At 39.9% G+C, this 24,950-nt stretch overlaps 2 protein-coding genes across 5 annotated transcripts; one reads left to right on the top strand and one right to left on the bottom strand.

Moving 5' to 3' along the window:
* The first annotated feature begins 3,826 nt into the window (after positions 1-3,826).
* LOC103721903 (receptor-like protein kinase HERK 1) lies at positions 3,827-8,114 on the top strand. 4 transcript variants are annotated; one of them, XR_003388490.2, is made up of 3 exons: positions 3,827-4,049; positions 4,455-7,165; positions 7,255-8,114. XR_003388490.2 is itself a non-coding variant. In XM_008812284.4 (2 exons), the coding sequence occupies exon 2, from the start codon at positions 4,497-4,499 to the stop codon at positions 7,008-7,010; it is 2,514 nt and encodes an 837-aa protein (XP_008810506.2). In that variant the 5' UTR covers positions 3,827-4,049; positions 4,455-4,496; the 3' UTR covers positions 7,011-8,114. The 4 variants fall into 4 exon arrangements, 1 of the variants encoding a protein (XP_008810506.2); XR_003388489.2 differs by having other exon boundaries at positions 4,455-7,501; positions 7,664-8,114; XR_003388488.2 differs by having other exon boundaries at positions 4,455-7,501; positions 7,575-8,114.
* A 620-nt stretch (positions 8,115-8,734) lies between these two features.
* On the bottom strand, positions 8,735-24,761 carry LOC103721904 (calcium-transporting ATPase 1, endoplasmic reticulum-type-like). The gene is made up of 9 exons (XM_039133063.1): positions 24,581-24,761; positions 22,911-24,436; positions 22,004-22,073; positions 21,772-21,893; positions 17,530-17,808; positions 17,035-17,412; positions 14,998-15,107; positions 10,981-11,209; positions 8,735-9,798 (listed from the first exon to the last, which is right to left on the bottom strand). The coding sequence occupies exons 2-9, from the start codon at positions 24,315-24,317 to the stop codon at positions 9,220-9,222; spliced, it is 3,174 nt and encodes a 1,057-aa protein (XP_038988991.1). The 5' UTR covers positions 24,318-24,436; positions 24,581-24,761; the 3' UTR covers positions 8,735-9,219.
* Positions 24,762-24,950: the final 189 nt, after the last annotated feature.

Here is a 24,950-nt window from a genome sequence, read left to right as displayed (position 1 = left end):
CTTAGGTCAGGCACATTTTTCAGAAGGCGAACCAAGCTGCGGATTGGGTCGCCTCATTTGTTGCTTATCATTCTGGAGATTTTCTGTGGACCCAGCAGTCCTCTGTTCCCTTTAATTTATATAGTCTTCTTGATAGTGATGTAGCTGGCTGTGCTCATGCGAGAGCCGTGTGAACAGCCGATGTACCAAAAAAAAATGAATATTTTGTCAACATTTATATTAATTCATAAGTCAAGCACCGATCATGATGCTCAAGAAAAAAATTATAGAACACCATCAACTCCATAAATATGAAAGGCATGGAAATGGGGAAAGACACTGCCTGTGCCGATGTAGCCAGCTTGAAGCCTTGAACGATCTGCACGCTACCGTTGGTAAAAGCGAATTTAGTCTGTGGGAACACCATGACGCGTGTTGTTTGACTTCTTAACAAAAGCGAATTTATTCTGTGGGAACGCCTTGACGCCTGTTGTTGGACTTCAGAATAACTTAAAAAAGTGAGGGCGTGGCACACTTTTTTTTTTTTTTTGTTTTCTTGAGTGGTTGTGATTGGTAAAGTGCACGGCTCTGTGATGCATACAGTGTAAAAAATAATTTTTCCAAAAAATTAGTCACAACCCAACTACCCAGTGGATGGAAAGTGGATGGCAACATAGTTGGACTCGGATAGAATCCATGGACCTACATATTGCTGGAGTTCCGTATCATATTAGGTTCAAAGTTGTATCCATGAACTAGTTAATGCAGACTCAAAGCTTATATATTTTTATGTAATATTTGTATGCTGACCAGGCCTAAATTTCATTCGTTGTATTCTAAATGTGGAGTAGAGGAGGCACCTAAATTCAACTTTCAAAATTGATGGGGCATCCAAATTCAATTCTTAAGCTCATTCGTTTCCTGGTATAGTAAATTAGGACCTCGAGCCACTGAGCCTAAGAAAATGGCATGATGTCTATATAGTTTTACGTGGGAGTTTGGTTTTTAACATTTCATGTAATATTCGTCTCTCTTTTTTCTCTCTTTTGACTGCTCTTTATGAAGAATCTCATATCGGTTATTTGCTGGGAAGATATCGAATACTTATATAGAACTAAGAAACCCAAAAATATCTTCTGACTAGTTTTTTTGGGTCAAATCCTAAATTATTTTATAAATGATATCAAAGTGGACCGGCCTATAGCCCATGTGGACTAAGAAACACTGCAGTACGGGCTCATTGAGGCAGACTATAGGCTGACTGTCCTGCTTGTGATTAGATTTGAGTAGATTTGGAACTTTAGCCTGACAAGAATATCAGGGCTTAAACGAAAAAAATATATGAGGATCAGTGCAGATCGTGTGTTTAGTCCCACATCAGTTATTTGTTAGGAAGATCTTGAGTACTTAGACTCAGAAACTTAAAAAAAAAAAATACCTTCCAACATTTTTTTTCTTTTTTTCTGTGATGAAGCCTTCGGTTGTTACACTCTTGGTCATATATCTTTATTAATAAGTATTGTTAATACGAAATAAATGATAACAAGGTGCATGGCAACTGGCTATAGCACGGAAATGGGATAAAAGCTGGGATGCAAGGAAAAAGTGATGTCTTCGGAGTTTCACTATAAAATCATTCCCAGCCAGGCCTACACAATGGGTCCAACCTAACAACCAAACCTAAAACATGGGATCTTTTAATTTAGCCCTTAGCTGTGACACATCATCTTTGGTGGAATAGACCAACCTCTGCCTTGACCAATCCCATTTTCTCATTAGATTTAATGCCATGAACTAGGTCCCCCACCCCTAATCCTTGGACTTTCTAGAACACAAGGCAAATGAGTGCCCTACAGCCTCATGCACTTCTCGGATTCTTTTGCTTTCTATACGCGGATGGCCGGCACCAATTTCCCCAGCATTTAAGCCGGTTAGTGCGCGGCCTTCGACCACTTCCCCCCTCTTGTCCTAACTCATTATTTTTTATTATTGTTATTATTAATTCCTGTCTTGCTGAAATCTCTTTTGTCTCAACTTATTTCATTAACATTGGAGATTGGCTCCTTGGATATTTTGTATGGCGAAAAGTTGAGTGACGAGAGGTCAACCTGGTAATGCTCCGTGATGCATGCTTGAAACCGAACAATGACGTGGATTGGATTGCTCCTTTCTTTGCTACCGATCATTTTAAAGATATGATTTGGACAGATACCTTTCACATTTTAATTTAACTTTATTATATTTTATTTTTAAATTTTATTGGATGTATTCATACTAAGCTTGTATGAGCCATCAGACTCTGTTCTTAGGATGGGATGCTTAGATCGATGGACCCAGCCACAATCCAATCATGCATGATCTTGTATTATAACACCATGTGTATCATTACAAACCTTTAATGGTTCGAGGGCTGAGGTAATTTTGTTTTAAGCAATGGCCCTTTCTATCAGAAAGCAAGCGAGTAGGTTTTATCTCATCGTAACATTGTAAATCTTTTTCCCCAATCATATCTATGCAAAGGGAGCACCAATTAGCAGTGATATACCTAATTGGCCCGTCTAATGATTTGAGAGCAGCGAGCATTATGAGTGAATTCATATTAATAATCTCATCCTAACTTAATTGGAAAATTAAAAACAATCTCACTCATATCCTGCTAATTTTTTCTCATTGATATAGCAAAATAAATCAGATATGATTCATGGAGATTGGCGTGCTTCATGAGTGGTCAATAGGAGTTTTCTTGGAACCTTCTTTAGGAGACAAGTTGATCAGACATTTTTATTGGAGGACAATCTGATAAAAAGAACCAAGCCTTCACCAGTTGCACATTATGTCCAGGTCATCAAAATTGACTCTGACGAAGCCCTCATTAGGTTTGCTGTAGTGGACCCTATGATGAGTTATTCTCTACAGGGTCGTGCACCAGATATGTCACGAAGTACTTAGTTATGTAACTAATAAAAAGCCAAGTCCTCTTCAGTTGATTTTTAGCATGAGAGGTTTGGTCTTGAATCATCGGTCGATGTATTGCAGAATTGACTAATAATCTAACAAGGTAAGATCGATATTACTAAAGATCTTACTTGATCATTCGCCATCCAACTTTATATACATGATAAGTGATGTAAATTGGACCCCATCAACTCAAAGCATAAATTGGAGATGATCCATACTTATTATTCGTTTATCAATTAAAATTTTATTTTGCTTTTTTTTAATATCTACAATATTTTTTTGATTATTAAAATTAAAAATCAAAAAATTATTATATTCGATGATATCTAAATGTCTTGATCATATTATCTTACTTGAGATATTAAAAAATCTTAATTATATTAATCTTTCTGCCAACTTCCATCATGGCGAAGATATAAGCTATCAATTACTCAAACCATATAAATATTGGTCGCCCTCGCAATATAGCTAAGATATAAGCTATCAAAGAGAGATAAAACTTATTTAGTTTAGAAGCTGTAATTCTCTTAAATGGACAATGGATCATCTACAGCTCAAGTTATAAATTTTGTTTGGATGATTGAGCTAAAAAATATGTTTAAGATTCGGATTAGTATAACCAGTAAAATTATAAAATTATAAGTTGGGTTAGATTTATATTTATAAATATTTAAGAGTAGTTTTGGGGCATAGCGGTTTGGGTTCTATAAAAAAAAAAAAAAAGTATATATAGCAAATTTTATTAAAAAAATAAGAAAAAGGAAGTGGGGTTGGTGACCGTGTTAAAGGAATTAATTGCGATAGTAATAGTTGCCAGGTGTCGGCGTTGTCTATCGACACGCGCCGGCGCTGCACTCTTTAATGAGCTGTTTTTTTTTTCACTGTGGTAGCGGTTTCAGCTCATTGACTCGGCTGGGTCTCTTCCCCGTTATCTCCTTCTCTCTCCCTCTCTCTCGTAGCCTTACTTGAGAACCGGTCGAATCAATCAAAGCGCAGTGCCTTCTTTCGGAGCTTCGGGAGGACTGGTATGGATGTAGAGGAGGGGATTCAATCCTTAGCTGGCTTTTGATCCTTTGTTGCCGATTTGGGAAAGAGCCTTGGGAGGCTTAAAGGTGCCATCTTTTCCGTTCTTTCTCTCCGTTTGAATCCTTTCGCTAATGCTTCCTTGTACTGCGTTTCAATAGTTCCAGTTGATTGTCTCGTTGATTTGTAAAGGAAAGTTGGTTGCTTGATGATTGGATTTGTTTGTTTCGTTGCAAATTAGGGTTCCCTTGTTTCAATTCCCGAACATCGATCTTTTTCTTCGCATTCCAAGGGTTTACATCATGATGATTTTGGTCTTTGGGTCTGAGGGGGATCCGGGGTGGCTTTCGAATTCGGTTTTTTTGGTTCCAAGCTCAGAAATGGCATTCCTTTTTTCTTGTTTCGTGCATTGAGTTCGTCATCAGAGGGTTTTCTTGCTTTTAATCCTTCAAAATGGTAGCTTGACTCCGTTGCGTTGTTGTCTCTTGCTCTAGTGCGGTGCTTCAAAAATTCTCCAAGAAACTCTGGCTTTTGACATGATGGGGATTGGAAAACTTGGATTAGGCTTCTGTATCTTTGTGATCTTATCTATTCTTCGTGCTTCTGGAGCATTTACCCCCGAAGACAACTACTTGATTGACTGTGGTTCTCCAGAGAACACGACCATTGGCACGAGAACTTTCATCGCTGATACGTTCGTTTCTTCTACCATGACAGCTCCTGGTAGCATCTTAGCCAATACCTCATCGAAGTCGGTCTCATCTTTTGACAGCTCGGCCCTCTACCAGACTGCACGGATCCTTACCAGATCCTCCTCCTACTCTTTCTCGATCCAGAAGCATGGCAGGCACTTCATCCGCCTCTACTTCTTCCCTTTCGTGTTTCAAAGCTACAATCTCAGTGCTGCAAACTTCACCGTCTCGACTGATGATGTCGTCCTCCTCCATAATTTCCAACCGCCGGGGAATTCTTCTCCAGTGTTCAGGGAATTCTTGGTAAACATAAATCGCGACAAACTCATTCTTTCGTTCGCACCCTCAGGGAACCCAGCCCTTGCATTCATAAACGCTATAGAAGTTGTTTCGGTTCCTGATTATCTGATAAATGATACTGCCCAGACTGTTCATCCTCTCGGGGAATATGAAGGTTTGTCAGGGCAGGCATTGGAGACTGTTTATAGGATCAATATGGGCGGCCCCAAGGTTACCTCGGAAAATGATACTCTATGGAGAACTTGGGTTAATGATCAAAGCTTCCTACTTAATAAGAATCTTGCCAGAGCGGTTAATTACTCTGGAACGATTAATTATCTGCAAGGAGGAGCCACCCCAGAGACTGCCCCAAATATTGTCTATAGCACAGCAACGGAGTTGGCAGCATCATCGAATACTTCTGCTGCAGTTTTTAACATGACATGGCAGTTCAACGTGGATGCAAATTCTTTCTACTTTATACGGCTTCATTTCTGTGATATAGTTAGCAAAGCACTCGAAAATCTCTACTTTGATGTTTACATTAATGGCTGGTTAGTGGTTCAAGATCTTGATCTTAGCCAACTTTCAATCCAAACATTGGCTGCACCTGTTTTTATGGATTTTGTTTTGGCGGCTAGTGATGCATCCAGTAAGCTTCGTATCAGTATTGGCCCTTCAAACTTGCCTAATGTTTTGCCTGATGGCATTCTGAATGGGCTTGAGATTATGAAGATGAACATTTCCACCAGTTCCGTTATTGTTATTGCACCACCTGGTTCAAAGAAAAATTTTGGTGTGATATTGGGCTCAGTCCTTGGAGCAGTCGCTGTGGTGATTGCTGCTTTTGTTCTCTTGGTGGTGCTTCAGAGAAGGAAAATGGCAAGGAAGCACCATTCGAAGACTTGGATGCCTTTCTCTGTCAATGGACTGACTTCACACAGCACAGGGAGTAGAACTTCTAATGGCACTGCTGCTACATCTGGACAAAATGCAAGCCTTGGTTACCGGTTCTCCTTAGCTGTGCTGCAAGAAGCAACAAACAACTTTGATGAGAATTGGGTGATTGGAGTAGGAGGTTTTGGGAAGGTCTACAAGGGGATGCTGAGAGATGAGACCAAGGTTGCAGTTAAGAGGGGTAATCCAAAATCCCAACAAGGCCTCAATGAGTTCCGAACAGAAATTGAGTTGCTATCACGTCTGCGCCACCGTCATCTGGTTTCTCTTATTGGGTACTGTGATGAGTGGAATGAGATGATTCTTGTTTATGAGTACATGGAGAAAGGGACACTCAAGAGCCATCTCTATGGCTCTGACCTTCCTAGTCTTAGTTGGAAACAGAGGCTGGAAATTTGTATCGGATCAGCCAGAGGACTTCACTACCTTCACACTGGTTTTGCCAAGGCTATCATCCACCGTGATGTTAAATCCGCAAATATTCTACTTGACGAGAATCTCATGGCTAAGGTTGCAGATTTTGGGCTCTCAAAGACTGGACCAGATCTGGACAAGACCCATGTGAGTACCGCAGTAAAAGGAAGCTTTGGTTATCTTGATCCAGAGTATTTCCGCAGGCAACAGCTGACAGAGAAGTCAGATGTGTATTCATTTGGAGTCGTTCTGCTTGAAGTGCTCTGTGCAAGACCGGTCATCGATCCCACCCTTCCAAGAGATATGGTGAACTTAGCAGAGTGGGCAATGAATTGGCAGAAAGGAGGAGAGTTGAAGCAGATTGTTGATCCTCGGATTGCAGGAACGGTTAGGTCTGATTCTCTGAGGAAGTTCGGTGAGATAGTCGAGAAATGCCTGGCAGATTATGGTGTGGAGAGGCCCCCAATGGGAGATGTGCTGTGGAATTTGGAATATGTGCTGCATCTCCAAGAGGCAGATTTAGGGATCTCTGAGGTTAATAGCATAAATAGCATCAATCGGATTGCTGGACTTTCTTCACGGATTCAGAACATGGGGAACCTTGATGGTGCAACTGTTGGGGAAGTCCCTACCTCAAGTTCCAATAATCTTTCTGATGACTCTATGAGTGGAGTTTTCTCACAGTTGATCAAGGCTGAAGGGAGATAATTTGGTTATAATTTGCCAAAATACTGCTTGCGGTAGGGACTTTCTAGTCCGTTTCACATGTGACCACTTAGTCCTCTATATGCGGGTGTTAATTTCTTCTTTTATGTATATCTGCTCACATAAGCAAACAGTCCGACCATGTAATCATGGTCTAGGTTTGTAATACCTTCCTTTTGATCGTTCATCATCTTCAAAAAAGGTAAATATCTTTGAATGTTGAATGTGTGGCTATGTGCTTGTTTAGGTGGACCAACACAAAGTCTAAACCTTTTGTGATAAGTAATGGCGTGAATATGGGCAAGCAGAATTCTGAGCAGAACCATCCATATCTAGGATCTGCAATAGATATATGCTTGCACTTGGTATGTATGGTGGTGCTTTTGTGAATGTGATCTTGATGGAATTGGTTCCTGGACTTCCTATAGTCTGCAAGATGAAATTGTATAGCATTCTTCACAGCTTCAACGTTCAATTCTTCTCAACGTCACAAAGTAAGTGTACTCTGCTAACTACATGACTCTGAACAGCCACTGTATTTATCATCTGGAATTCTGAATGTTGCAGAAGAATTCAGACAAGAATACACTGCTGGCATGTGTCACCAGCAATCACAACATGCCAGGAGACCATGACCTGATTTTTTGTGATGGCAGATGGTGTACTATGGTGTGAAGCAAAAGCACTTGATTAATCCAAATTTTCAGCTGCCTTTGCCAACTGGGTTTCCTGCAATGGTTCGACTTTTAAGCGTGCTGCCAAAGGGTGTGTTTCATAGCAGCCTGATCGGCAAAGTGGGTTTGATTCTTGAAGGAGAACAGAAATAAGCCAGGGAAACATAGTTTGCTGATGTATTTGTCATCCCAGCCTATTGTAGGTCTTAGGTAATCAAAGCAAGTGCACTTGAGATGCATAGCAGCTTGGTCACCCAAGTGGGGCATAAAGTAGAACAGGTATCATTTGTTGCAAGTAATTTACCTACACGTTTGTTGTGCCTGGTTTGTTTATCTGTAATTAGGTAAGTACTATGTTGGCCGAGTGAAAACAAGAGAACATAAACCTTTCCGGTCTGCTTGGTTCAGGATATAAATTTTCCTTTTTTTCTCACTAGGCCACTACACCATCAGAACATGCCTCCTTAGGTGGTTGTTAATTATGCTGTAAATTTGACTGCACCTGCTCAAATCGGATTGTTTCATATTTCCAACAATCGTATCTCCTCCTTATGATGTCTGCTCATCGAACTTCAGAAAACTCGTTTTCTATTGCTTTTTTGCCGGTTTTTACTCATATATTAATTCGTTTTTACTCGGTGAATTTTTCATTAATTAGCTTTTTCTCAGTACATTGCTGCCTGAACATGTAAACAATATGGATCCGTACTCTCAATGTACTCGTGGTTGGAGCAAGATCCTGAAATCGTAGCGTCCCAAAAGTTATACCATATCTCCTAACCCAAAGGAAAAAAAAAAAAAAAATTACCTCGGATCACAAGTTGAGGCTCATAACACCAGACGCATCAGTAACCAAATTTTCAATGGTAAAAGCCACTTAAGCTTTCCTAGCAGCAGGCAAAGACCGGCAGCCACTGCTCAAAAATTCATAAAGCTTCACAATAATGGATGAGGGGTTCTTAACACAAGAATGGGTGTTGCGTGGGAACAGGGTAGTTACCGGGTTGAGAGAGGAGGACTGCAGCCATACCATTCCACCAAGAGACGCAAAAATCGTCATAAGTTTACAAAATAAAACAAATAGCACCAAATACACAAATAGTCAAAAACTAATATTGAGTCTCTTCGAAAGCAACTCAAATTGGTCTTTTTTGCGCTGTCACGTGCGCATAGTCAATATGATATGCAATACATTAGCAGCTATAGCATCATTGTGTACTAAGCCTATAATTTGAACTAGAATCTTAATTGCATTGCATTGGAGATCTATAAAAAAAAAAAAGCTGCTGTTTATTTCAGCATCCTTCTAAAATCTGAGATGCGTTCAAAAATTAAGCTAGTCTCTCCAAATTTCACATTTATCCAGCACCATCTGGATTCTTCTGTATTGTCCTGGTCAACCATTCACAAACAATCCCTCAAGGACGCAGAGAACGAGGGCTTAGAACAATAGTGTTGCTACGCGCTAATAATTAATGCGCATTTGCAGAACAGAATCTCCTCTTCGAAACTTCCAAGTTCCCAGCTATTGTTAGCAGTTACTCATCCTTGTGCTTCTCCGACCATCTTTTGACACCCAAAGAGCTTGTGCACCGCCCAACAAGCTTAAGAACCTCATCAATAAGGATTACTGGGAAAGCAACCGCCAACACCAAAAGCCATTCATTGAAACTGAGAGGTACAATTCCAAACACCTGAGCAAGGAATGGTACATATAAAATCATGAAGTGCAGACCAAACGAGACAGACATGGCCAAAAGAAGCCATGGGTTGACCCAAGGAGGCATGCTCAGGAGGCTCCCATTTTCAGAGAGAGCATTCAGTGAATTGAACATCTCGATAGCCACCAGGACAGAAAGAGAGAGGGTCATTGCCTTCACTTTACCAGTCTGGAAATAGTCACAGGGGTCAGTATCAAAGGTAAAACGACGTGCTCCAGCGGTAAATGGGGTGACCTTGAAGCCCTCCCACGAGGAGCACTGGCCCCAGTTGGAGAGCTGAGAATACGTGACAAGAGTATGCCCATCACCACTCAAGTCAATTCCCATGAATGAACCATGTGTATACCATATGATGAAAACACCAACAGTTGCAATCCCCACATAGAGCCCGATGACCTGCATAATGAGTGAAAAAGAGTCATTTCACAAGTTTAATAAATATCTCTCTCAAGGTAAAAGAATTTCCAGTGAAAGATACACTAGCAAAAATGCATCACAAATTATGTCTATTGAGAGGACCTATGATTAGTAGTTAAACCATAGGTTAACATACACAAATTAAAAAAAGAAAAAACTCTAGCAATACAGAGCAGTATTCATGCTCATAGGATATATCAGCAATACGATAGAGTGATTTGATACAAGTAGAAGGAAAGAGGAGAAGACATAGATTGAAAATCACATAGGACATAGGAAGGACTTGATGTCTCAAACATCTTTCAGAAGGTATGGCCCTAGACCAAGTGGAATAGAGGAAGATGATTCATGTAGCCAACTGACTAGTTTTTGGGATTTAGGCTTTGGTGACTTAGAGTTGAGCTATACAGAGTAGTAATTGATAGGCATGTGCATGGGGGTGGCACATACACGTGCCATGTACCAAACTTTTTGCTGAACTGTATGGATCCCACCAAAGGATTGATTTGGAACTCAACACAGTTCGCACAGGATATAATGTGCACAAGCACAACACATGTAGGTGCCCTTCATCCACAGCACGTGTATCTCCAGCATGCCCCTGGCTATATATATGCACCAACTATGATGATGTTAAGTCCTGATGGCTTGGGCTTCTTATGAGGGTTCCAAAACTAGAAATTTCACATATCATTTCCATGGAGTACCTACATGCCGTGAACCATCAGAAGAAAAAAAAGTCACCAATTAGCATACTGTGGGTCATCATAAATCTACCAACGACTGTTGCCTAAATATTTAATTCTGATGCTTATGAGAAAGTTAATTCACTTACAAGAATAAGATAAAAACTGAAGAAAGATCCCGAGATGGATGAATGCATATATAGTAAGGCAAATAACACAGCTAGCACTCATATAGCTGAAGATGAATATACAGTTGTCAGTTAAATGCATGAATCTGTAGAGCAGACGGATCAATCAGTCTTCTACAGAGAAGCATAAAGAGAATAATTTACCTTTCCAATATTTTAACTATAAAGACTACAAGGAGTGCATCAAATGGCATATGAGACAGGTGTGTGTGCATGCGCAAATGAGTTGGGAGGAATGCACCGATTAATCACTGGTCCTAAAGGACAGCAGAGAGAAGATAGTTTACCATATATCGGAATAGAATCCATGCAGTGATCAATGAGTCATCGCTCCTTCGAGGAGGTTTCTTCATAATATCCTTATCTGGTGGATTAAATCCCAAAGCTGTTGCAGGAGGGCCATCTGTGACAAGATTGACCCATAAAAGCTGAACTGGTATAAGCCCTTCAGGAATACCTAAAGCTGCTGTTAGAAATATAGAGGCAACTTCACCAATATTTGAGGAGATCATGTATCTGCAACAATAAGAGGCAAGAAGGCAAATTAGGCACTAATCCCCAATTGGTAGATTAGCTAAGAAAAGAACATATTATTCAAAAACTGTGCATTAAACAAAAACTGTATGAAGACCAATAACAGAGACAGAATGGTATGTAGATAGGCAATCTGCAAAATGCACCGCAGCCCAAGTTGCAGCCCTCCACTCTGATGTCCCAGGTCTGAACTTTGGAAGGTGCTTCCCCAAGTGTTTGACCTAAGTAACTTTCTTTGGGCGGAGGTTCCCTATATGTTTGCTCCCCCACCACCATCCCCATGAAGAAGGTACAGGCAAGCAAAACTCTGGAACAGATCTTAGGGCTCAATTTTCGCGCCAACACTTGCACATATTCAGTTGCAACAGCAATTATGGAATCTAAAGTAGAATACCTAAACCAATGAGCTTTATACCATCTACCTATGTCAGCTTACAAGGTCCACTGCTCAAGATAAAGAAGGTTTCCCAATTTTGTACATGCATAGCATCAAACCCTTGAATGTGTGTAGATTTCCTGGCTAAAGTATTGATGGATGACAAACATAGTGGTGGCAATGGGGAAGGCCCAGGTAGGGTAACCTCGACTAGAAGATCCAAACCCTAACCAACCCACCAGTGGGTCTTCCAATGCTAGCTGACCCAAACCCACAGGTACTCGAACATGATATCTACCTACACTCTAAACTAGCTAACAAATGGAAGGAAAAGGAAAATGGAGAAACAAGAGGAGAAGGGGTAGGTATTAGGATGGCAATGGTAGACTTGATGCAAGCAGTAAAATGATGGTTCCAGTGGTTGTCAGGCCATTAAAGATGAGAGAGGAGAGAGAAAAGAGATTTTAAGATATGGCATTGGTGGGACTAAACTCAAAGCATGGGGTTCCAATGGTTAACAAGCCAGTAGAGATAAGGAGAGGAGAGGGGAAGAAGATGAGTAGGGATAACAGAAGTGACTGAGAAGAGAAGAAAGGGAAGGGAAAGAGAAGAGGAAGGAGGGGAAAGGGAGGGAGGGAAAGAAGTGGCAGAGACACAAAGCAGAGGAGAGAAAACAATCGGTGGCGAAGATGGGAGAGGAGGTGAGGCAGGTCATGATGGATTAGCAGATTAGGGCAAGGTCTAGGTTCTTTCTTTCCTTCCTTATTTCATGATGGAATGTTGTGATTTCATGTAATCACTCTGGAAAGGAAAAAAAGAGAAACTGATAACATCTTTTAGTAAAATCAAACTTAAAAAAGTAGTTAAGATGAAGAGTGCTAATGTCATGACCCAACAGTCAGAAAATGAGTATGAACCTAACACAACATGCTAGCAGGTCAAGCCTGAGCAGCTTGTACCAGAACAGTGCACCCAACTAGTCGAGTTAGATGGATCAAGTCCAGATTGGGTCAGATCAAGTAGGTTGGTTTTTTTTTTTGGGGGGGGGGCTATTAGAAGGGCCTAAACAAAATCTAGGACTATTGACAAGGACAGTAAATTCCTTGGTCATAGAATTTATGCAACTAGGGAGCAAGCCTTCAGGGCAACCCTCAACATGGACAGAGTTTATAGTTTATACAAAGATCCAATTGTAGAAGATAGAATACCAGTGCTGAGTAATATGATACAGAATAATGATTATTAATCAATCCATCAAAAAAAAAAAAAGAATCCATCAAACAATTAAGTAATTTCTAACAGATCATTTCTATATTTCCTACACATTCTAAAATACTTTTTGCGCTCATGTAACCTCTCTCCACATGATAATGTCATGAATCAACTTAATATTTGTTTACTGGAATGTAAAGTATTGAAAACCTCATTTTCTTAAAGACACTTCTGTAATGACTGCCAATCATCTAGATTCAATGCCCTCATAAGGCATTGAATAAGGCAGATAGCAAATCCAATGCCCTCATACAAAAATTCTATGCAAGAAATAAGATTACATGTCCTCCAAATTATTTCTTAAAAAAACATAATGAGTTTTTAAATTATTTATCAAATATATGCTATTATGCTTCTACTATTAGTGAAAAAGCAGCCCTTAATAGTTCTCATTATCCGTTCTCCAGATATAGCTCATAAGGTAAGGCACATATTACAAACTACTACAAGTTTCTCACTTTCTCAAAATTTCAATATCCGAGCAGCTTTCATTTTTTGAAATTATGATATTTTATTGACTTCCTCACTTCTAAGTTATAACCACTCACATTGGACTCCACTAGCATCCATAATATGCAAACTAGATCTGGTTAGAGTATGTCTATCACTCAGAACCCTAGACCCTGATCCTACCTGAACCTGATCCTGATCCAGAGCAGCAGATTTTGGGTTGGGTATGGTCCAAAGATAGACCCATAAAAAGTTTCGGGTCTGGGTCCAAGTCCAGCAAAAGCATACCCAACCCAAACCAAACCCAATTTACCTCATATAATATATATATATATATATATTAATTTATATATATTTATTCTTAACCTTTAGCTTTTTCGTAAAGTATATTAATACATCTAAGTTTTCCTTCCAGGCTTCAGCCACCTTCCCTTGTCCTCTGATTTTGCCTTCCACCAAAGGTTTCCATAATCATTCATTATCAACTCTTCATTTTTAATCATTGTCTCTGGCTTTTGTCATATGGATTGTTTTGGTAATCAAACCTGGACCCAGCCCATACTTAACCATACCCGGCCCATAGACATGATGAGTCTTATAGTTCCAAGACACCCAAACCCAAACCCGGCTCCATTGATTGATGGGTATAATATGGATGACTATTTAGACCCGATCTCCATAAGGTCCAAGTCTAGGTTGGATAAAACCTGGACCTGACCCCCAAGTCCATACCCCTGGTAAAGAGAGCAAAAGGCGTATAAAGTACAATATCTTCACTAAAGTGTATCAGATAACTTCACTGATTCATGATTATCAGAAATTTGGGTGAAATAAATTTCAGCGAACTATTGAATGACTGTTTATTCAATAATATGTATACCTAAAGGTCATGTGAATCAAAACATATCCAATAACAAATAAAATATCGATCTAACATATAGGACAAAACATGTGAAGATGACTGTAAAGGTCATCATGGAATCAACAATAACACAAAACTTGAAGGTTCCACGAAAGAATTGAGCAATTTTGGGACTAGCTGATGGCAACCCTCATGGATATGGTAACACTATGGCCAAGAAAGCTTAGGGCAAGACAAGAGGCCTGCCTCACAATTTAGAATGAAAAGTAGTTGGTAGGAAAGCCTACTTGCTAGTGACACATTTTAAGCTCACAGAACCAAAAAGGAATCCAACTAAATTGCCCTAGACTTGGAAAGGGTCTGCAGTTAGAGCAACCTCATTTACTAATGGCAACATGAGACAAAATATCAATAAGCATTCTTGTGGGTATGTGTTCAAGCAAATATGGATCTCAAAACTATAATAGAACTACATTGAGGTTCATGCCTTCTTCTTATTACATGTATTTGTTTAAATCAAATTTACATAATTCATATTATTGATTGTATAATGTATTAACGTACAAAAATATGCCAACATGTTATAAGATATGCATTTATAACCATGTATCCATCAACAGATATGCCAACATGTAATTTATTTACATCATTAGTGTGATCTAATCTATGCACAAAAGTGCACTATAGCATTTCTTTGTTTAAAGCCATTTCAGATATTTTGGTTAAGAAAGACATTTTTAAAGATCAGATTAATAATTAATAAGGATAAGGATAAGGCTGGACATAACAAAATTGATTAAACAACAAAACCTTATAAAAGCCTTCATGTTGTCGTAAATTGATCTTCCTTCACCAATAGCAGCAACTATTGTACTGAAATTATCATCTGCTAACACCATGTCTGAAGCTTCCTTAGCAACCTGGAATAAATACATGACCAGTTAAAGGATACTACAAGAACCTGGAGCAAAGAGCAAATAAGACAACTGGAACGAACCTTTTTCTTGATTGAAAAAAGGCCCATTTTCAGAAAAAACATGGAATGAGAAATGAGTCAAAATGAGAAGCACAAAATAACAAACACAATCATCCAACAAGCAGTCCAACTGTCCTTTCAAGCTTACATTTCAACAAAAAACAGTATATCTAATAGCACGGGTCTTGAAAAATGAGCCACTCAGCTACTTTCCAGCAAGTTATCTGCCATCTCATGTCACAAGCACAAAGCAAATATTGCCGACATAAACACATCTCTCATATCATAAGACAGGCAGGCCCTGGCAACCCCTCCACCTCTACACAAACATGCTACTAGTGCAAACTTCCGTGATAATCTATTCTATATCATACAAAGACAGATTCGAAATAGAGGAATATTCCATCTTGATTTTGTTTGCCAATCTTTATACCGATAACATGATACTTCAATATTAAAATGTGTTTCAGATGTGAACATTAAAGGAAAGACGGGGAACAAACTGAGAAAAAAATATATCTCCCCCTCCATATCTACTCTTATTTTTTGGGAAAAGATAGACCGATTCTCTGTCGGTACTTTAGGTGGCTTATCTCCTTTTTGGGGAAAAAAACTAAATGGTCCCCCTCATTTCCTAGAATTCATCCCCTCACTTTATTTCAAGCTTCTATCACACTTTTATTTTTGGATAAAAAATTAAAGCTGTTTCTCCCCCTAATTTCCCTGTCTATCCCACTAAATCCACTAAGAAGCCTCCCCCTCCGCCTACTCAAGACGATCTTCTGATATTATCTCAAAATCCCGCCAAGTTTAACCCTTTATTCCATTATGTTTATTTTTAATGCACCATTATATTTAAATGAAACATCATAAAATCTAAAGTAGAAGACTTGGATATGGATTCTTATCATTGCACTTCACTTCTATAATTTACCTTTTTCTTTCTATTTTCTTTTATAATAATTTTGTGTATTCAATTTGTGTTTTCCTTACTTCTTTAATTTTCTTAAATATAATATGGATCTGTACTTGTTTTTTAAAGGTTCTTTTAACATGCATTGCACATTCCTCGTTGCTAGTCTCATAGAAAAGAGTTGGATTCCTAAGTCTAATTCATAACTTCATTGGAATCCAATCAGGTGCCCTGTCAAGCTGATATGCCATGGAGTAGGTAACTACAGTCCAAATTTAGGAGTAAAAACCTTAATTGTGGTGCTACAGATGAACCTCTTACGATAACAAGCACAACCTTTGGAGAAAATTGTCTCCATACAAGAACTAAACAACCACATTTTTTTCCTTTGTTTCTCCATTTTCTACTTTTACATGATTGTGACCAATCCCATGACCAAACTCCTGAACCTTTTCTCCCAAATGGCCTGCACCAGAGCATGGGACCCACTGAAGCAGTTTCCCACTATGCCATCTGAACCCTATGCCAGCTCCAACAACAAATTTACACAGATTGAAATCCAATAAACTGACAAGAAACAAGGGTGTTTACATGAAAAGATAGTAAATGATATAAATTTTACTTTAAAAAAAACTCGAAAATAGTAGCAGTCTCACACAAAAAATGCTTAAAAATTGAAAATTGATTGGAATAAAAAAAGATAGTGCATGATATAACATTATAGGATTCAGCGCTTGTATTCAAACATCATATTTAACAATTTTGTCTTTCTAGAATATCGTGGAAATTCAGCGCTTCTAAGTCAACAGACATCATATTTAACAATTTTGTCTTTCTAGAATATCGTGGAAATTATTGATGTTATATCGCATATAGCCAGAAGGGCTCTAAAGTGTTCCATTGAAAAAAAAAAGGGGGATAGTTAAAGAAAAAAAAGAAGATAGCAAATGGCATATACCTCAGTTCCAGCAATGCCCATTGCAATACCAATATCAGCCAATTTCAGAGCAGGGGCGTCATTCACCCCGTCACCTGTCATTGCGACCACCTCGCCATCTTCTTTCAGCAATCTGACAATCTCTTGTTTATGCCTTGGTTCGGCCCTAGAGAAGAGAACACCACCATGTTGTTTTAGAAGGACATTTTTATCACGGTGAGACATAAATTCTTTCCCTGTGTAACTTTTCAAACTTATGTCTTCATCAGGTCTGAAGACACCTATGTCACGGCAAATTGCTTCTGCAGTTTCTTTGTTATCTCCTGTAATCACCATGACTTGAATGCCAGCTGCTCTACAGTCCTCAATTGCTTTGTGGACCTCTTCCCGTGGAGGATCCTACAATAATTGCAATTAGGATAGGAGACATGTTAGTCAATGCACTAACAGATTTCAGAATATTTAAGGGAAAAGGTGCAGGGTGATCAATCTGGGAAATGAGCATGGTTGTCCTACCCTCAGCCCAACCAGACCAACAAAAATGAGATCACTTTCAATTGAAGAATAGTTAGATGGGTCAAGCAGAAGCTTGTGAGCTGGATGGTCTTGACCATCATAGTTTGCAAATTCTGATAGATCATCCTTGTACGCAAAACCCAAACAACGCAAAGCATCGGTTGACATTTCACGAAGAGCTGTCAAAATAAGACCTTTTGAACTTTCATCCAACAGAACAACCGAGCCATCAAGCAACTGAATGTAGGAACTCCTCTCCAGCAGATTTTCCACAGCTCCCTTCAGAACGCACAGGTTTAATTAGTAGCTATCCAGAAGTTCATTTTCAAGTTACAGAGAAATGATTTCAGAAAACAAGCATAACAAGACATAACAAAGATGTAAAAACATTTAGTAGTTGTGAAATGCAACAGTAAGAGAGCACAGAAAATGAAATCATGAAACCCATCATAGTTGATAGAAACTACTGCTGAAAGAAGACCGAAATAATTAGCCAAAGACTCTACTCAGGGTGCTACACCACTATGCCTTAAAGAGGGGGATATCATTTAACACATTAAATTGCCAACATAAGACACCTGGGGATAAACATCAATTCATTAGAAAAATGTTTTCCAAATTAACTTGCAGGCACATCTAAATTTCACAAGCTGATGCAAAATATCAAAATAATTACCTATTCATCATTCATAGATAATAGCAAGCAACGTCTGCTGTGCCGGTACCGGGCCCCATATTGGTTGCCCGGCGGTACGGGTTGGTATGGCCCCACATCGTGCCGTGTCGGCCCTGTACCGACACAGTAGATGCGAAGAAGAGAACATGAGAGAGGAAAAGAGAGAGAGCGGGGGAGAGAGCAAAAGGGAGATGAAGGAGGACAGAGGCTGGTCGGGGCCGGCCGGCGGAGGCCAGGGAGCCTCCGCATGGAGGAGGCAGAGGCGGGGCTCCGCCTCTGGTCCCCTATTTCTTTCGAAATAGGGGCCCCTTTTATTTTGCGAATTTTAAGTTAAAGTCGGCAAATCCATTGCCGACTTCACTTAATTTTTTTAATAAATATCCTAATATGGGGATTTTTCATAAATCCATTTCCTAATCACGAAGCAAAGGGCTCAGGAGGAGGCGTGGAGGTAGAAGGCCCATGGATCGTGAACTTCTTTTCTCGGAGAGGAAGCAATGACGGTATCTGAGAAATAAGCATTGACTAACTCTATGCCAGCAGTCGTGGAAAGACAGAGGATGCAAGCGTTATCCGGAATGATTGGGCGTAAAGCGTCTGTAGGTGGCTTTTCAAATCCGCTGTCAAATCCCACAAGTGCAACTCTCATGTTTAGTTGCCACCATTGAGTTTAGAACCCTGAACAGACTGTCGGTGATAAGCCGAAAAAAGGTGAGGATAATGTCAAGTCATCATGCCCCTTAAGGTTGTCATAGATAGATGAATACTGAAAAAGAAGCTTTAGCTAACATATGAACGATATGAGAATATAAAAAATTTTATTCCATTCCAGATGAGGATATTCATTAGGAGTTTTAGGTTTGATTTTATGGGGAATTCCCTCCACTGTTGGAGGCACTTTTCATTGCTCTTGTGTTCATTGGAAAAGCTAGATGACTTTCTTACAAACCTTCCCCCAATCTTCTTACACGCGACCTCTACCCACACACTGAGAATGGGGAGAATGATTGGACCTAAACCTTTATACATGCTTGCCTCTTTTCCAAGCTAGCTCGCAAAACCTAGGCTCCCGTGGCTCGCTTGAAAAACGTTCGTCCATTGTTAGCCTCTTATTCTCCTCCTATCTCCGAGCTCTTCTTGAATCGAGGAGCTAAAGTAAAGCTCAAAATTGGCCTTAAAAGTGCCGCCTTCCAGCCATTTAAAAAAGAGAGATTTTGGCTTGAATACTACTCTTTTTTGGAGGTGGTGTCTACCTCTTGGAAACAACCGGCCTGGGGATCCCACAGGCGAATAAATCAAGGGATAGCACTTGTACGGGAGGAAAGATCTGACCACTTAACGCCTCCAACAACTGAGGGGAAAAATGATATGGAGTTTACCTTCTCCCGTATCCTTCCCTGGTTGATCAATTTGACCAAGCCTTAAAAAAATTAAGTGAAGTTGGCAAAGGATTTGCTGACTTAAAATTCGCAAAAATAAAAAAGGCCCCATTCGGGCCCCCTGTTTCAAAGAAAACAAGAAACCGGAGACGAAGCCCCGCCTTCGCGGCTCTCCGGCCTCCGCCGACCGGCCCTAGCTAGCCTCTCTCTCCTCCTTCCTCTTTCTCTCCCTCCCTCCCCTGCTCTCTCTCTTCCTCTTTTTCCTTCTCCTCCTCTTTCTCCCTCTCCAGCGACGGAGTTTCGGTTTTGTTGTCGGAACCGTCCCGGTTCGCTGCCGGTACAGCTCAGGACGCCCCGAACTGGGCGGTTTGGAAGGATTCCGCCAACCATGATAGCAAGATTTGCCGTACAGGTTGATACCGTACTGTATCAAACATACAGTACCAATACCAAACTAGTGCATGGTACTGTACCATAATGATACTCAGTACGCCAAACCTTACCGTACCATATAGCATACCGACACTGTAATATGATGGTACCAGTATGGGATCCGATATCGAGACGATGAACCTTAACATAGGAGTAAGAGACTACATAAACGAGTTGTATTCATGTGTGTAGTACTTCAAATACTTGAAAAATTTTCAAAACTATATTGGCTTATGGTATCTTTGGCGCATATAAAGGGGTGTCTGTGCCACCCGAATTTTATGACAAAGCCTAACATCAGGAAGATAGATGGTGCAAATCTGTGCAATGGTACTCCATATATATCATCTTTTCCCCCCTGAAGCCTACCTGAGATACAAAACCTCTGGCAGGTTTTACTTTAAAGCCAAGTAGGCAGCCAGAAAAGCTGAGTTCTCTGTTTGAACTTCAAAAGGAAAGTAACAATTGGAGGATCATTTCTCTTTTCTGAACAGTATGAACCTTTTTCTAACTGCAAAATTCTTATAACTGGTTGATTGGATCCTGTGGTCAACAAATCCATTAGAATATAAGTTGTGTTAAGAATTTTCCTGGTGATGTTTCATTGACATATCAAAATGAAATGCATGTTGTAATTTGAAAATCACTCAAACTCTGTTAGGACACCCGCAACATGCAGACACCTGCCTCTCCAATATCCAGTATTATTCTTCCTATCCCTTTTTCGATGATTCTTTTAAAGCTCTAACAGCTTTTTTTGCTGGTTTTTTGGTCCACTGAAGACTTTATAGATAAAGGGATGCTCTATGATGTTCAAAGATTTACTTCTTGTGTTGTGTGCTTCTTAGAAACATCAAACATGTTTGCTAAGTGATATTTGACTCACACGTTTGAATTTTGAAGCTAATTTAGAATGTTCAAAGATTTATTTTTGCGGACTTTGGTTTAAAATCATGTTACGGAATGTTGTGTCTTCATTCGATGTTTTGAAAGATGTGGAATATGATATCTAATGTCATAGATGATTATGACTCAGGATTTTGAAACCTGAATAATTAGTCTTATGATATTTGTTCATTTTAGATACAAATCATATTTAGTACTAATACATTTATTGAACTCTTCATAAATTAGTGCCTTATTTTCTTCAGACAAGTGCCCTTTTGGCATCTAGCGCCTCGGGCAGTATAAGGGGAATTGTCACCTTAAGAACGCCCTTTGGTTTTGACGACCTTGTAAAAGGATGATGATTTTATAATATCTTAGGCACGATACAGCTCCACTTGGCTGAAGTGTAAATTTGAATATGAGGTTCAGTAAGTCCATAGGGGAGTTATAAATTTGATCAAATCTGGGTCATGCATAAATCTGAAAACAGATCTCGATTTGACCACTCCTTAAAGTTAAAACTCTAAACTTTGTTTCATCTAACCTTATATTAAAACAAACCCTGCCATCCAAAATTCCAATCTTGGAAAGCTTATATCTCTATAAAATTCATTCTTTCCCTTTTCTAATTATATGAGCAAACTGGAAAAACTTAGTCCTCCAAACCCTTACTCACAAAAAGGAAAAAGTAAAAAAGCTAAGCCTTTCTATCAAGATCGTCATATGAGAGCTCCACCCAACCACTTCACACAACCAAACTAAAAATAATAAGAATCCATAATAATAAAGCTTTACGAAATTTTTTCATGCTAAGAAAGAGAAAAACTACTACGACAACATTTGATAAGGAAGGAGAAGATAGTATACCTTCACCAGTAAGGAATTGCTTCCTGATTTAGATTTCACAATAACGCTCATTGATTTTCGAGTGCGGTCAAACTCAAGGGTTGCAATTCTTTGTGCAACCTCATTCCACCATTGACAGCATTCTGAAATTTGAGGCAATAAGCAGAGTGTCATATATAACTTTTCATGCAACTGAATAATTCAAGTATTTAGAATTGATGAAAAAATATCAGGTATGAGGAATCTAACATACTTAATATCTCAGTGGACTCTAAAGATGAAGAATCAAACCCTCCAGGAAGTCCCATTTTCTCAACCAGAACCTGATGGGATGAGCAAATAAAGAATGATTAACCCATTCATGATTGTATGTAAATCAAATTTTTTATTGCTCCACAGCATGGTCCTCTGAATAAAGGATCGCATGTTCTAGATAAGCATTCTTGTTCATTCTCATGACTGCAAAAGGATATGCAAAAGAGATTTTTGTTTCCCATTACTTGGACATGTATGAAGAAAATATTGTGACATTTCACTTTGTACAGCATATGAGTCCTTCCTATTCACATAATTCATATATTTATGTGGCAAAATATCATATCTGTACTGTTTTTTAAATTTTTCTTAATTTTTTCTTTTTGACTTGTCAATGAATCTAATGCCACTGCAAGATCAACTGCATTTTGTAGACTAAAGTTGAATCCACATAGATAATGTGTGAAATTAGAGTTCCAGCAGAATTTTTAAAAATATATGGATGTCAGAACATTGTTATGACCCTCCTTCAATAGATTCAATGAAAAAGGAGCACCAAAAAATAGAAAAATAAAGCATGCTATATAACATGAGCTCATCTATAGAAGCACGGAAGATATGGTTAGATTGTTTTCAGTGTTCGATTCCACAACCCTGTCTGTAATGCCCACAACTATTTTTACATGTAATTTTGATTCTTTTTATGACGAACGCCCAGAAGAAGCACTGGCTATCTTTATATCTGATTAAGAGCTGAGCAACATAATCTCGCATTTCAGGGCCATTCTTTCTGCTTTGGAGTGTAGATTAAGAACTGTTTTGGAAGAATCACTTTAAATGCTCTTAAAAAGGAACTTAATAAGGAAAAAATATACAGTGAAGAAAATAATTACATGGATTCTTACCTTCAAAGCCGCCTCCGTTGGCATTCCACTTGCAACAAAGTGATTTCCTGAGTGTGCAATACTTGAATCATTGCAAACAGCAGCTATTTTAGCAATCATTTGGAGATTCGCATCCATGTTACCAGTTGGCCAGTCATGGATCTTCCCATCATGAGGATCATATGTAGTACCATCCACTTTAAAGCTTCGAATAGTATCTGTCCATCGCCCCATGGCCAGAAGCCTTACCGCTGACATTTGATTGGTTGTCAGTGTACCAGTCTTATCAGAACAGATGACAGTGGTGCATCCTAAAGTCTCGACACTCGGCAGCTTCCGAACCAGTGCATTCTTCTGCGCCATCTTCCGTGTGCCTAGTGCCAGGCAAGTAGTAATCACTGCCGGTAAACCCTCAGGAATCGCAGCAACAGCCAAAGCCACGGCAATCTCAAAGTAGTATGTGCACTTCTCAAAAGAGAACTTGAAATTCCTCGGCCAGCCATCAACATATTCCCAAGTAAGAAAGTACTTGACATTGATGAGCCAAACCAGAACACAAATTACACCGATTATAGCTGTGAGGGCCTCACCGAATTCATTCAGCTTCTTCTTCAATGGTGTATCATCTTCACCCTGGGAAGCTTCATGGATCTGGGAATGAATCTTACCTATTTCTGTGTTCATGCCAGTCTGGGTTACCAAGCAGACACAGCTCCCATTGACCACAGTGGTACCTGCAAATACCATGCACTCTTTCCCTTGGATATCTGTGTCCTCAGAATCAACCCGGCGATTGGTTTTATTCACCGCAGCACTCTCTCCTGTCAGAGATCCTTGCTCCACCCTAAGAGTGGAGCTTATCAGATACAGAATCCTCATATCGGCTGGGACCTTATCCCCAACCCTGAGCTCCACGATATCTCCCGGAACAAGCTCTTTCGCAGGCAAATTATGAATCAATTCCCCGTTCCTCCTAACCATAGCATGTTCGGATTGGATTTCTTTCAGGGCTTCGAGGGCCTTCTCGGCATTATTCTCTTGCCAAACCCCAACGATGGCATTCACAATGAGTATAAGAAAGATCACCAAGGGTTCCACAAAGGCAGTGATCTCCAACTCACCCCCTTCCTCCCCATCGTACCAAGCGAGGACGAACGAGACCACGGCGGCCACGAGGAGGATCCGAACAAGGGTGTCATTGAACTGTTCAAGAACCAGCTGCCAGATCGAGGGTCCGGAGTGCTTCTCGAGCTCGTTCCAGCCATGGATCTCGCGGCGCTTCAAGACCTCACCGGATCGGAGGCCCTCGCTGGCGGAGACCCCGAATTCGGCCTCGCACTCCTGAATGGTTCTCGCCCAGGCCGGGAAGGCGGAGGTTGGGCGCTCTAATCCAACCTTCCTCCCTTGATCCTGCCCTCCTTTCCCCATCCTGACGGCAATCGACCAGATCCCAACAAAAACTAGATGCAACAAACCAAGCTTCCCTACAAAACGCTCGAATCTACGAACTCCAGCATCAAGATCTCATGCCCGATCGATGTAAAACCCTGATCAAGAAACCCAAATAACCGGTTCACCCAGCCGAAAAGAACCGAAATTCCCGTCAATCTCAGCCGAATAACAAGGCAAAGATTCGAGAGGAGACACCAAAAGATCTACGAAAAAATTAGAGGACAAAATCGTGTTATTACCTGATCGGATTGGAAGAAGAATTTGTTTCTTCGTTACGTCCGCTCCTCCTCCTCGTCCGATCGCCGCAGGGAGAACGGCCTCAATGAAAAGAGGCGCTCCGGGCGATTGCTTAAACAGGAAACGAACCTCTCCGTTCTAGTGGGATCGTGACGCGCGTCCACACCGATAACAGCGAAGCTTTCCTTTCCGTATATAAATTTGTTTAGGGGGAATATTATATTTCCAGCTTCAAGACATCTAGATCGATAAAATTAAGATGTGCCGTCCCGGTCAACATAAAGGGTTCCTCCGCGGTTAAAATGGAGGATTAGAAACTAGCCCATACCTATTTTACCTCTTCAAGATAAATCATAATATCAGCTAATTTAA

The sequence above is a fragment of the Phoenix dactylifera genome, chromosome 13 (assembly GCF_009389715.1).
Source record: "Phoenix dactylifera cultivar Barhee BC4 chromosome 13, palm_55x_up_171113_PBpolish2nd_filt_p, whole genome shotgun sequence".
Taxonomy (NCBI): domain Eukaryota; kingdom Viridiplantae; phylum Streptophyta; class Magnoliopsida; order Arecales; family Arecaceae; genus Phoenix; species Phoenix dactylifera.
The sequence above is the reverse complement of the archived record's forward strand: the minus strand, read 5'-3'. Positions and strand labels throughout refer to the sequence as shown.

Excerpts from the sequence above, each read along its gene's own strand:
- LOC103721903 (XM_008812284.4), top strand. The coding sequence starts at position 4,497 with ATGATGGGGATTGGAAAACTTGGATTAGGCTTCTGTATCTTTGTGATC.
- LOC103721904 (XM_039133063.1), bottom strand. The coding sequence starts at position 24,317 with ATGGGGAAAGGAGGGCAGGATCAAGGGAGGAAGGTTGGATTAGAGCGC. Across the intron at positions 21,894-22,003 it reads AGAGTCCACTGAGATATTAA|AATGCTGTCAATGGTGGAAT; the intron begins GTATGTTAGATT and ends CTCAAATTTCAG. Across the intron at positions 9,799-10,980 it reads GGATTCTATTCCGATATATG|GTCATCGGGCTCTATGTGGG; the intron begins GTAAACTATCTT and ends CTCATTATGCAG.